Genomic DNA, 14,160 nt, shown 5'->3' on the forward strand with positions numbered 1-14,160 from the left:
TTGGTGTGTTGCATGCTATCAGATAATAGTTTCTCATGCTTTCGCCGAAAAGCATTTTAAAAATCTGACTTGTTGGCTAGATTCACAACGAGTGTAGCTTTAATGCAATACCCTGCATGTGTATTTTAATGAACGTTTGAGTTTTAACGAGTACATTTAGCATTTAGCGTAGCGCATTTGCATTTCCAGGTGCCTACTTGAGACGTCTGCGTCTCAAGTAGGATCAAGAAGTTAACCAACACAAAAACATCCTATGGCGTTCTGCATTAGCATCGAACAGCCCCCGTGATATGCAACTTTTCAGGGAAGCTAGAAACCAATATACACAGGCAGTTAGAAAAGCCAAGGCTAGCTTTTTCAAGCAGAAATGTGCTTCCTGCAACACAAACTCAAAAAAGTTCTGGGACACTGTAAAGTCCATGGAGAATAAGAACACCTCCTCCCAGCTGCCCACTGCACTGAGGATAGGAAACCTCTGTCACCACCGATAAATCCACTATAATTGAGAAATTCAATAAGCATTTTTCTACAGCTGGCCATGCTTTCCACCTGGCTACCCCTACCCCGGTCAAAAGCACTGCACCCACCACAGCAACTCGCCCAAGCCTTTCTCATTTCTCCTTCTCCCAAATCCAGTCAGATGATGTTCTGAAAGAGCTGCAAAATCTGGACCCCTACAAACCAGCCGGGCTAGACAATCTGGACCCTTTCTTTCTAAAATTATCTGCCGAAATTGTTGCAACCCCTATTATTAGTCTGTTCAACCTATCTTTCGTATAGTCTGGGATTCCCAAAGATTGGAAAGCAGCTGCAGTCATCCCCCTCTTCAAAGGGGGGGGGACACTCTTGACCCTAACTGCTACAGACCTATATCTATCCTACCCTGCATTTCTAAGGTCTTCGAAAGACAAGTCAACAAACAGAATACCGACCATTTCGAATCCCACCATACCTTCTCCGCTATGCAATCTGGTTTCAGAGCTGGTCATGGGTGCACCTCAGCCACGCTCAAGGTCCTAAACGATATCTTAACCGCCATCGATAAGAAACAATACTGTGCAGCCGTATTCATTGATCTGGCCAAGGCTTTGGACTCTGTCAATCACCACATCCTCATCGGCAGACTCGATAGCCTGGTTTCATTTGGTTTCTCAAATGATTGCCTCGCCTGGTTTACCAACTACTTCTCTGATAGAGTTCAGCGTGTCAAATCGGAGGGCCTGTTGTTAGGGCCTCTGGCAGTCTCTATGGGGGTGCCACAGGGTTCAATTCTTGGGCCGACTCTCTTCTCTGTATACATCAATGATGTCGCTCTTGCTGCTGATGAGTCTCTGCTCCACCTCTACGCAGACGACACCATTCTGTATACTTCTGGCCCTTCTTTGGACACTGTTAACAACCCTCCAGACGAGCTTCAATGCCATACAACCCTCCTTCAGTGGCCTCCAACTGCTCTTAAATACAAATAAAACTAAATGCACGCTCTTCAACCGATCGCTGCCTGCACCCTGCCCGCCCGTCCAGCATCACTACTCTGGACGGTTCTAACTTAGAATATGTGGACAAGAGATAAAGGCTAGAGCTGCCGCTTTCAAGGAGCAGGACACTAACCCGGACGCTAACAAGAAATCCCGCTATGCCCTCCGACAAACCATCAAACAGGCAAAGTGTCAATACAGGACTAAGAATGAGTCCTACTACACTGGCTCTGATGCTCGTCGGATGTGGCAGGGCTTGCAAACTATTACGGACTACAAAGGGAAACCCAGCCACGAGCTGCCCAGTGTTGCGAGCCTACCAGACGAGCTAAATGCCTTTTATAATCGCTTTGAGGCAAACAACACTGAAGTATGCATGAGAGCACCAGCTGTTCCGGACGACTGTGTGATCATGCTCTTCGTAGCCGATGTGAGCAAGACCTTTAAACAGGTCAACATTCACAAGGCCGCGGGGCTAGATGGCTTTCCAGGACGCGTACTCAGAGCATGCGCGGACCAACTGGCAAGTCTCTTCACTGGCATTTTCAACCTCTCCCTGCCCGAGTCTGTAATACCTACATGTTTCAAGCAGACCACCATAGTCCCTGTGCCCAAGAAAGTGAAGGTAACCTGCTTAAATGACTTCTGCCCCGTAGCACTCACGTTGTTAGCCATGAAGTGCTTAAAACGGCTGGTCATGGCTCACAAAACCAACATTCCAGAAACCCTAGACCCACTTCCATTCGCATACCACCCCAACAGATCCACAGATGACACAATCTCAATCGCAGTTCACACTGCCCTTTCCCACCTGGACAAAAGGAACACCTATGTGAGAATGCTATTCATTGACTACAGCTCAGCATTCAACACCATAGTGCCCTCAAAGCTCATCACTAAGCTAAGGACCCTAGAACTAAACACCTTTCTCTGCAACTGGATCCTGGACTTCCTGACAGGCCTCCCCCAGGTGGAATGCGTTCTTATTCCCCTCCTGTACTCCCTGTTCACTCAGGGCTGCGTGGCCTGATCACCGATAATGATGAGACAGCCTATAGGGAGGAGGTGAGAGACCTGGCAGTGTTGTACAACCTGGAGCAGGTCGAGAGTTCCTTGACGTCCACATCACCAACAAACTATGGTCCAAACACACCAAGACAGTCATGAAGAGGGCACGACAACACCTTTTCCCCCTCAGGAGACTGAAAAGTTTTGGCATGGGTCCCCAGATCCTAAAAAAGTTTTACAGCTGCACCATCAGCAGTGTTCACAATCACAGCCTCTAAAGGCCTATGCAACAGGCACAAGTGCTGGCCACCCTCGCTATATTTGTATATCGCTTCATACTCGTCGCCAAACCCCTTATCTCAGCTCGCTGGTTATATCATCGCCTGGTGTGGTTACTGCTTGGCATGCGACCGCAAGGCGCTAAAGAGGGTAGTGCGTATGGACCAGTATATCACTGGGGCCAAGCTTCCTGCCATCCAGGACAAGCTTCCTGCCATAGTAGGCAGTGTCAGAGGAAGGCCCAAAAACTTGTCAAAGACTCCAGTCACCCAAATCATAGACTGCTACAGCACGGAAAGCGGTACCGAAACGCCAAGTCTAGGTCCAAAAAGCTTCTACCCCCAAGCCATAAGACTGGCCACCCGGACTATTTATATTGATCCCCCGTTTGTTTTTACACTGCTGCTACTCGCTGTCACTTTACCCTTACCTACATGTACAAATTACCTAGACTAACCTGTACCCCCGCACATTGACTCGGTACCGGTACCCCCTGTTTATAGCCTTTATTATTGTAATTTATTTTGTTACTTTTTTATTTTATTTTATATTTTACTTTAGTTTATTTAGTAAATATTTTCTTAACTCTATTTATTGAACTGCATTGTTGGTTAAGGGCTCATAAGTAAGCATTTCACGGTAAGGTCTACTACACCTGTTGTATTCGGTGCATGTGACAAATACAATTTGATTTTAATTTGTTTGGATCAATCTATTAAAATGATTCATTCAACAAATTCAAATAATTCCTATTCTGTTCCACACACTGACATTCACAGCTGAGCAGACACAGCACAACAAAACTAAGCTGCTGTGACACTGATGTGACTACTCTACTAAAAGATTACTGCTTTGAACTCAAAGGATTTGCAAGGGTCAGTGGTACTCTAGACCAGTAGGAGGCAGTGATGTCCCACAGTGCAATTGACATACACAGTCAATTGCAGTGTTCACAATCACAGCCTCTAAAGGCCTATGCAACAGGCACAAGTGCTGGCCACCCTCGCTATATTTGTATATCGCTTCATACTCGTCGCCAAACCCCTTATCTCAGCTCGCTGGTCACCATAGCATCACCCACCTGTAGCACACGCTCCAGCAGGTATATCTCTCTGGTCACCCCCAAAACCAATTCTTTCTTTGGCCGCCTCTCCTTCCAGTTCTCTACTGCCAATGTCTGCAACGAACTACACAAATCTCTGAAACTGGAAACACTTATCTCCCTCACTAGCTTTAAGCACCAGCTGTCAGAGCAGCTCACAGATTACTGCACCTGTACATAGCCCACCTATAATTTAGCCCAAACAACTACCTCTTTCCCTACTGTATTTATTTTATTTATTTATTTTGCTCCTTTGCACCCCATTATTTTTATTTCTACTTTGCACATTCTTCCACTGCAAATCTACCATTCCAGTGTTTTACTTGCTATATTGTATTTACTTTGCCACCATGGCCTTTTTTTTGCCTTTACCTCCCTTATCTCACCGCATTTGCTCACATCGTATATAGACTTTTAGTTTCTACTGTATTATTGACTGTATGTTTGTTTTACTCCATGTGTAACTCTGTGTTGTTGTATGTGTCGAACTGCTTTGCTTTATCTTGGCCAGGTCGCAATTGTAAATGAGAACTTGTTCTCAACTTGGTTAAATAAAGGTGAAATAAAATAAAAATAAATAAATATAAAAATTGAGTTGCTTGCCATGCACCTGGCCTATGGGTCATCCATCCAATTCATTCCCATCTCTCCATACTCACATGCACAGTGCAGATATACATATAAACACCTGCCCCAGGTCCCCAATACACTTACAGACATACAAACAGACCTGCCCTATTAGCTTCTATAAGTCAACTTATTGTAGTTCTCACACATGCACACACACAACCGACACACACTCACCCCATACCACTGACCTAGCTTGCAGGTTCTCCAGCTCCAGGCTCCTCTCCCACTCCAGCTTGGAAAGGGCGTCTTTGTGGCGGCGGGTCTCCTGGTGGAAGTGGTCCTCAGCGTGGAGCTCCTGCTCCTTGAGCTGCTCCTCTAGGGCATTAGCCCGGTGCACCAGCTGCAGGTTCTCCTGGCGGAGCCGTGTGTGCTGCTCCCCGCTGGCCTCCGAGTCCTTCTCCAGCTCTGCTGCACGACGCTCCAGCAGGAGCACCTGGGAGAGGGACAGAGCAGTGCTGTTTGTTTAATAGGAGGGGGGGGGCGCTAATCTTCAGAGTCTTTACAAGGTGTTATGTGGTACAACAGTGTGTGGAACTGACATGTTTTTTTGTAGCATTTAAGTGATGTTATTGAGAACTACATTATATTTTCTTTGATGTTCAGTGCTGTATAATATGGTGCTATTTTGCTGTTTGATGCTGAACTCTTTCTTTACATTAATATTCAGTGCTGTATACTGCTGTTTGATACTGTTGATAAACTCTGTATGATGCTGTATAATGTTATGATGCCGTGTTGTGATGTTGAACTCTGACCTTCTCAGTGATGTCGGTGTCGGCCAGATCCAGTATGTCCCGGGACAGTTCGCCCATGCTGTCCAGCGTCATGGAGCTGTTCCGGAGGTGTCTGGAACACCGGAGAGGAAATATGATAAATGGTTTTCATAAAGAAAGCCCTGTTTTGCCCCTGACAGCTTTTGCTAATCCACACCAGACTTAGCTTGTTATGTTTATCCCAAAAATACAACATTTTCACATTCAATTTAAAATAATATTCTACAGAATTAATTCAACGAATACATTTTGACCTACCGTGCTACTTTCTTGCTGGACAGCCTCTTGCTGGAGCTGAATGGAAACCAGACAGGAAACCAGTCAGGAAGAGAGAAAGTATAAGAGGAAAGAGACACTGTCCATCTCCTAGTGTCCCTCTTTCCTAGTCCCCACCCCCTCATCCCTCGCTCCAAAAAGCAGAGAGGTTGTTATACTGAGAGGATAGGTTCCGAAAGTATGGTACATGTTCATATGCACATCCGAGTACTCACACACGCAACCAGGGTCATTGGGGTCATTAGGGCACTCAACAGCAGTTGTTTTAAAATGTGTTGCAACAGGAAACGAACATGCGTGTTTCTTATTGGACACGTGTGAGGCAGGCCTAGTCCCTCCTTGTTACAGTCCATTTTCTTATGTTATGTGCCTAATGAACACAACCCAGGCACAAAAATATATATTTTTTTATCAGCACTCATTGAACAGGCACACAATGATTAAGTCTATTTGTAAGGTTGCAATGGAATACTTCAAATGGAGCATGAGAGCAATCACATAAGACATACACCAATCCTAATTTTATCTCTGCAGGCTTTTTATTTGAGAGAAACGGTGGTTGACCCTGCTCAGTCAATCGACTGCTCTTCCCTCTGCCAGCCTTTAGCTGACTCGACGGTTAACCCGTCAACTTCTAGAGAATCTTTTTTTTCATTTCAATAATTGACTATCTGTGATTTGCTTTATGCCTGCTTAAGATTGATGTGCTTGATCTGATATGCTTGATCCATTTTTACTGCAGCTCTCTGACCCCCTGATTGCTGATTCATTAACCCATATTTCTAACCTGACGATTATATCTGGTACTGTCCCCAAGGTTTGGAAGGAGGCCCATGTACTCCACCTTCACAAAGGTGGTGACCCTTGTGACCTAAATAAATTATTGGCCTATTTCTAAACTTTCTTGCCTAGCTAAAATATTAGAATCCTTGATTCATTCTCAGCTAAGATCTTTCTTATCTTTGAAATATATTCTAAATGTACATCAGTTGGGTTTTAAACCAGATCATATAGCACTATCTCTGCTGCCTCCCTAGTTATAAATGTGGTTAACTGTACGGATAAAAGGCAACATTGTGCTGCCCTCTTCATTGACATGAAGAGGGCAGCACTATACACACACGTACACATGGATTTTGTGTTGTAGATATGTGGTAGTGGAGTATGGGCCTGAGTGCACACATTTAGTGTGTTGTGAACTCTGTAATGAATGTATTGTAATGTTTTTAAAATTGTATAACTGCTTTAATTTTGTCGGACCCCAGGAAGGGATCCATAATAATTACAAATGTCAAAGGCTTTCGATAGTGTTGATCACTCACTGCTAATTCAGAGGTTTTCTTCAAATTGGCCTAGACAAGGCTACATGTAACTGGTTAAAAAAATGACTTAACAGATAGATCCCCATTAGCTGCTGCTTTTGCAACAGCTAATGGGGATCCTAATAAAATACCAAAAATGTATATCTACCGATGGTGTTAAATCAGGTTTTCTGGATATTACGAAAGGTGTACCTCAGAGGTCGATTCATGGTCCTGTACTTTTTACTGTTTAGATTAACAATATCGAGTTGTCTGTAAAAAATTGTAACCTGCACTTGTATGCCGATTATACTATTGTGTGTGCTATTGCCCCCACGGTTCTATGCTCTATCTGAACTACAGACTGCAGACTACAGACTGCCTTCCTTGTATTAGAAAAAAAACACTTTATTGACCTGAAATGTGTACTGAATGCTGATAAAACTAAGTATATACTGTTCTCTAGAGCGCATAAAAATAAGTCTGATGATTTAAGCATATGTATTTTGGATGGTGTCCATATTGATCGTGTCCGTGCTTACAAATAACTGGGCATTTGGATAGATGAAAAGCTGTCGTTTAAAAAGCATAGTTAGTTAAGAAGCTGAGAATAAAAATAGCATTTTTCTATAGAAAAAGATCCTACCTCTCGCTAAATAGTAGAAAGCAGATCATTCAGTTGATGTTCGTATTGGTCCAAGACTATGGTGATATCATCTATATGAACGCAGCTGACACTTCAGCCGTTAGATGCAGTTTATCATAGCACACTGCGCTGTAAATTGGGCAAACATTTTTGTTCTCATCACTGCATTCACTGCAACCAGAAAGTTGGTTGGCCCTCTTTGATGTCACTTAGCTTGATACATTGCTATGTGTTCATTTATAAAGCCCTTTTACAAAAAGTCCCACTATACCTAACATCATTACTAAACTTTAGATACACGAGTTACCACGCCCGGTCTCTGGGATGGCTAACTGTGGAAATTCCTTTGGTCTCTACTGAGTTCGGTAAATCAGCTTTAAGTTTTCTTGCACCTTATTTGTGGAACAATCTTTCTTAAATATTAGGTTCTGGTGGCTCTAAGGCAATTCAGAAGGCTGATTGAGAACTTTATTACTGACGAAAGTGTGTTTTTAACGACTGCAATTTAGGGCTCATCTGTAAGAGACCTTGGTCTGTGTGACTCCCTGATAAAACAAAGGTTCAAACCATTGCAATTGACATCACTCACCTGTGAAGTTATTTCAGATTTAGCATTATTTTTTTTATCTTTTTTTTTTTTTTACATTTGTCACTGCACAGATGGAATTCTTTCCATGAGCTTGACAGGATGTGAGATACAGTATGTATATATGAAACGTATAAGGCATGCACTGATATGAGCAATGGGAACTCCGTGCAAACCTTCTGTTGGCCACATAGCACCAACAGCTAGAGAAAAGCATGACAGTCCACCAAACTCAGTTTAAAAACAACTATAACCTTATGAATCCTATTATAACAATACAGTACAGATACAATGAGCAAGCCTGAGTTTGAGTGAGAGGTTCCCCCCAAAACAAGCTGAGTCAAGCCAAACACCAATTCTGTCAAAACACCACAACTCACACACAAACGTGCACTGAAGAGTGAAGATGAGTGGAGCGAGTGAGATGTGTGTGACGAACCTATTCAAAAACACACAAACACCATCATAATCTGTGCATGTGTCTGTCTATTTGACATTAAACACAGCACGCATGTGTGCATCTTACCAATTGAACATAACAGGACAGCACATGCACAGACAACTAAAGTAATGTGTGTTTCCTTGTCAACACACACACACACACACACACACACACAGGTAACCTTAGTGGTGGTGAGAAGTGTTACCTATTCATCTCTAGGAAATTGAGGCGAGTGGAGAGGTCCTCCAGGCGAGAGATTTGTTTGTGACATTGGTTACAGAAAAAGTCCAGCGCCTCCTCCCTAAGGTAGCTCTGAAAGCTTGCAGGGAGAGTAGTTGGGGCGCTGGGGAGAGGAAGAGAGGGGGGGAAAGGAGAGGGAGTGAGTGACAGAAAAGTGGGGTGCACAGTGAGGAAGCTTTGGAGATCAAGAGCGCAGGATTATCAGAGTTTGTGAAAAGTGAGACAAATTGGGCTGTGGGGTTTACTGAAAGGTTGGATTCCATCTAAGCGTTGTTGCATCCGAGGTTTCGTCCTGTTATTGGGCTCACTTTAATACACTGAGTGTACAAAACATTAAGAACACCTGCTCTTTCATTGACATAGATTGACCAGGTGAATACAGGTGAAAGTTATGATCCCTTATTGATGTCACTTGTTAAATCCACTTCAAATCAGTGTAGATGAAGGAGAGAAGACCAGTTAAAAGAAGGATTTTTAAGCCTCGAGACAATTGAGACATGGATTGTGTGCCATTCAGAGGGTGAGTGGGCAAGACAAAAGATTTAAGTGCCTTTGAACCGGGTATGGTAGTAGGTGCCAGGCGCACCGGTTTGTGTCAAGAACTGCAACGCTGCTGGGTTTTTCACACTCAACAATTTCCTGTGTGTATCAAGAATGGTCCACCATCCAAAGAACATCCAGCCAACTTGACACAACTGTGGGAAGAATGTGTCAACATGGGCCAGCATCCCTGTGGAATGCATTCAACACCTAATAGTCCATTCCCTGACGACTTTGAGGCTGTTCTGAGTGCAAAAGGTGGGTGTGCAACTCAATATTAGGAAGGTATAGTGAAGGACACTAATGTGAAGTAACAGCTGCAGTAGGTTATGTATGTGTGTGTTGCAGTAGTAGTGACGCAACAGTGTGTGTTTGTAGACAGAGTGGCAGTGAAGCAGCAGTGTACTGTCTCTAGGTGTGTGTGTGTTTGTCTTGTAAGACGAGGAGAGTGGTTAACATCCTGTGTGTACAGAGGTGTCGTTTACACACATCTGTGTGAAAGTGGTCAGATCAATTTTACACTTCAGCTTTGACCAGTAGTACGTCTCTTGGTATTACAGCACACAGCACTGCACTAACCACAATGCTCCTGCAACACACTGTAAATCACAATGGACTGATTCAAACTGGCTTAGTGCCCATTAATTCTAGTTGGAAGGAAGTTATGGTTGTAACGTTGAATTACCGAGGGGAACAAAGGTTTAGTATTATTTGTAACTCAGAAGGAATCAATAAAGCCAAGCCATTTAGGCCAGTTTATTTCCATATTGTGACCGAGAGAGAAAATCTAGGTAGTTAGCTGGCTAAGAGCTTGGGAAAATATCACGCAAACGGGAATTACGCATTATCCGGCTTAGCGTCTCTGATGAAAACAAAGCGTAAGAGAAGAAGGGGGTGGAATGACCACAGAAAAACAAGAGGAAGTGCTCAGGAGTGTTCAGGCAGAGCAGTACCGTGTCAGAGGAAGGAGATAGGGGAGTGAGTGTTCTGGTGTGGTCAGGTGAAACAGACACTTATCCATATTGGCCGCCTCAACCCGCAGCTTTGTTAGGCAGCATATGGAAAGCCTGTAACTTTCAATTTTGTCTGAATTCCATTCCAGAAACATGGCTCTGTTTGCCCTTGATAACTGGATGTGTGAAAGTATATGGTGTGAAGTAGCTCTGCCTGCCCTTCAAACCATTTTTTTTTTTATAAATAAGTTTTCACCAAATTGCTTTCACCTGCCTAGTCCTTTCAGATACCTCAGAGCGAGCAATGAAGGGCAGAGAGAAGGGAGCAAGTTTTTCCAGCCAGTGTCCTCAGTGTCACTGAGTAAGCAACAACAGGGAGAGAGAGTGTGAGTAAGTGAAATTTGCCCATGTTCCCTTTTATCTCACCCTTCAGGAACAGGAGGCAGCAGGGGTGGAATGGGAAGGACGTCTCCAGAGAGGCCTTGTCATGTTTGACCTCCAGTCTTTCCAAACATATAGCCAGTCAGTCTGGTTATAACAGCACCGGGGGAGGTTGTGACTGTTAAAATGTAGCTAATTAAATCTACCCTGCTACTCAATCCAGCAGGACAACAATTTCCCTGTTAGCAGACAGGAGCCAATGACAAAGACTACTAACAACTGTGTTTGACTTTAGAGGTGATATCCTAGGATTAAATAATATTATCGTTGGTAACAATATGGCAGATACTGTGGGTGACCTTCATCCGACATCTCCGTTTTCAACTGATTAGTGGTACTAAGCCTAGCCTACATATTCCTATACGTCACAGTCATACTTGGAGTGCTTAGTTGGTGTGGGCCATTGACTGGGTCCGTTCTTTAAGGGTGGTCTGTACCTGGGAGAGAGTAGCAGGGAGGAGCAGTTGTTCTGGTCCAGAGTCTGGAGGTGGGATGAGTCTCCCTCTCCATCTGTCCCCTCCTCAGTGGTGTCCAGCAGCAGCTCCGAGGTGTTGCTTTCCCCAAAGTCCTCAAAGTGCTCCTCCTCCCTGCCGATCACTGTCACCAGGGAGAGGCTGTGCAGCTCTGAGCTCAAGGAGAACCTGAGGGAGAGAGGGAACAGGGGGAATAAGAATGAGTGTGTATAAAAGAGAGAAAGAGAAAAATAGGAGAACAATAGCCTTTCAGGTACACACAGCAAACCTATTAAAAAAAAAGTATTTTCCTGCACTTAGCCAATTTAGGAGGAACTGGATTCTGTGTGAATGCTGTCAGGGGTGGAAATGCAGGTAAATGCTGGTACACCTTGTTTGATCATTTACAGGCTTCATGGTTTGTGGTTCTATGCATCTACTATACATTCAGAAAATATTCAGACCCCTTGACTTTTTCCACATTCTGTTACGTTGCAGCCTTATTCAAAAATGTATTAAAATCTTTTTTTCGTCAACCATCAACACACAATACCCATAATCACAAAGCGAAAACAGGTTTTTAGAAATGTTTGCAAATCTATACAAAATAAACCCAGAAATACCTAATTTACATAAGTATTCAGACCCTTTGCTGTGAGACTCGAAATTGAGTTTAGATGCATCCTGTTTCCATTGACCATCCTTGAGATGTTTCTACAACTTTATTGGAGTCCACCTGTGGGAAATTCAATTGATTGGACATGATCTGGAAAGGCACACATCTGTCTATATACAGTCACACAGTTGACAGTGCATGTCAGCGCAAAAACTAAGCCATGAGGTCGGAAAAATTGTCCGTAGAGCTCCGAGACAGGATTTTGTTGAGGCACAGATCTGGGGAAGGGTACCAAAAATGTATACAGCATTGAAGGTCCCCAAGAACGCAGTGGCCTCCATCATTCTTAAATGGAAGAAGTTTGGAACCACCACAACTTTTCCTAGAGCTGGCCGCACGGCCAAACTGAGCAATCGGGAAAGAAGGACCTTGGTCAGGGAGGTGACCAAGAACCCAATGGTCACTCTGACAGAGCTTCAGAGTTTCTCTGTGGATATGGAGAACCTTCCAGAAGGACCACCATCTCTGCAGCACTCCACCAATCAGGCTTTAATGGCCAGACAGAAGCCACTCCTCAGTAAAAGGCACATGATAGCCCGCTTAGAGTTTGCCAAAAGGCACTTAAAGGACGCAGACCATGAGAAACAAGATTCTCTGATTTGATGAAACCAAGATTGAACTCTTTGGCCTGAATGCCAAGAGTTATATCTGAAGGAAACCTGGCACCATCCCTACGGCGAAGCATGGTGGCGGCAGCATCATGCAGTGGGGATGTTTTTCAACAGCAGGGACTGGGAGACTAGTGATGATAGAGGCAAAGATGAACAGAGCAAAGTACAGCAAGATCCTTGATGAAAACCTGCTCCAGAGTGCTCAGGACCTCAGGCCGGGGTGAAGGTTCACCTTCCAACAGGACAACGACCCTAAGCACATAGCCATGACAACGCAGGAGTGGCTTCGGAACAAGTCTCTGAATGTCCTTGAGTGGCCCAGCCAGAACCTGCAATTGAACCCGATTGAACATCTCTGGAGAGACCTGAAAATAGCTGTGCAGCAACGTTCCCCATCCAACCTGACAGAGCTTAAGAGAATCTGCAGAGGAGAATGGAATAAACTCCCCAAATACAGCTGTGCCAAGCTTGTAGTGTCATACCCAATAAGACTCAAGGCTGTAATCGCTGCCAAATGTGCGTCAACAAAGTACTGAGTAAAGGGTCTGAATACTTGTGCGAATGTAATATTTAAGATTCTTATTTTTAATAGATTTGCAAAAAAATCTAAAAACCAATTTTTGCTTTTCATTATGGGGTATTGTGTGAAGATCGATGAGGGAAAAAAACGATTTTATCCATTTTAGAATAAGGCTGTAAGGTAACAACATGTGGAAAAAGTCAAGGGGTCTGAATACTTTCCGAATGCACTGTACATGTATGTGTGATTGTGAACAGCCCGTTCCACAAATCTCATGCACACTTATGAGGCTTTAGCTAAAGTAAGGTTGAGTTAAGTTAGAGTCTCTCATCTATTACTGTTTATTGTAGCTGGGGATTTTAACAAAGTTAATTTGAGAACAAGGCTACCTAAATTCTATCAGCATATCGATTGCAGTACACGAACGAGTAACACGCTCGACCATTGCTACTCCAACTTCCGCGATGCATACCTTTTGGCAAATCTGACCACCTTGTTGCTCCCCTCCTATTGGCAGAAACTAAAACAGGAAGCGCCCATGCTTTGGTCTATCCAACGCTGGTCTGACCAATCGGATTCCACGCTTCAAGACTTACTTTTACAGGTTTTACCGCCCACAACCGCAGGGCTCTCCAGAGGGTGGTGCGGTCTGCACAAAACATCACCGGGGGCAAACTACCTGCCCTCCAGGACACCTACAACACACGATGTCACAGGAAGGAAAAAAATATAATCAAGGACAACAACCACCCGAGCCACTGCCTGTTCACCCCGCTTCCATCCAGAAGGCGAGGTCAGTACAGGTGCATCAAAGCTGGGACCGAGAGACTGAAAACAGCTTCTCTCTCAAGGCCATCAGACTATTAAATAGCCATCACTAGCACAAGCAAGTAGCAATTCAACCCAACATTCAGACCCACTTACCCACTACTCAGCCCAACACTGAGGTCCCTAGTAAGGTCCCGCACATAGAGGGCGGGTGAGGAGAGAGACCGCATCTTTAAACGCTGTCCGCTGCCCCCACGTCTCAACCTCAGAGCAACTGAGGTCTGTCTCAGACAACCTCCAGCCAACCAGAGCGGAATCCTGAACACTCATTGGCTACACCAACCCGAGTAGTACTGCCCAGTTCTCCAGTTAAGAGACAATCCCAAAGACCTTGTCCACTCGAGATCAGTCTACTGTCCCCAGAAAATTGTAATTTAA

The 14,160-nt window shown here is 44.2% G+C and overlaps 1 protein-coding gene across 1 annotated transcript in view; it reads right to left on the reverse strand.

Moving 5' to 3' along the window:
• Positions 1–14,160, reverse strand: part of LOC139377482 (rab11 family-interacting protein 4-like) — a 107,725-nt gene that overhangs the window by 23,595 nt on the left and 69,970 nt on the right. The window contains exons 5-9 of the mRNA XM_071120512.1: positions 11,133–11,336; positions 8,727–8,864; positions 5,529–5,564; positions 5,253–5,343; positions 4,686–4,930 (exon numbers count right to left, since the gene is read on the reverse strand). Of these exons, the coding sequence (XP_070976613.1) occupies positions 4,686–4,930; positions 5,253–5,343; positions 5,529–5,564; positions 8,727–8,864; positions 11,133–11,336 (714 nt within the window). The remainder of the gene's footprint in view (positions 1–4,685; positions 4,931–5,252; positions 5,344–5,528; positions 5,565–8,726; positions 8,865–11,132; positions 11,337–14,160) is intronic.

Source organism: Oncorhynchus clarkii, chromosome 20 (assembly GCF_045791955.1).
Source record: "Oncorhynchus clarkii lewisi isolate Uvic-CL-2024 chromosome 20, UVic_Ocla_1.0, whole genome shotgun sequence".
NCBI lineage: Eukaryota > Metazoa > Chordata > Actinopteri > Salmoniformes > Salmonidae > Oncorhynchus > Oncorhynchus clarkii.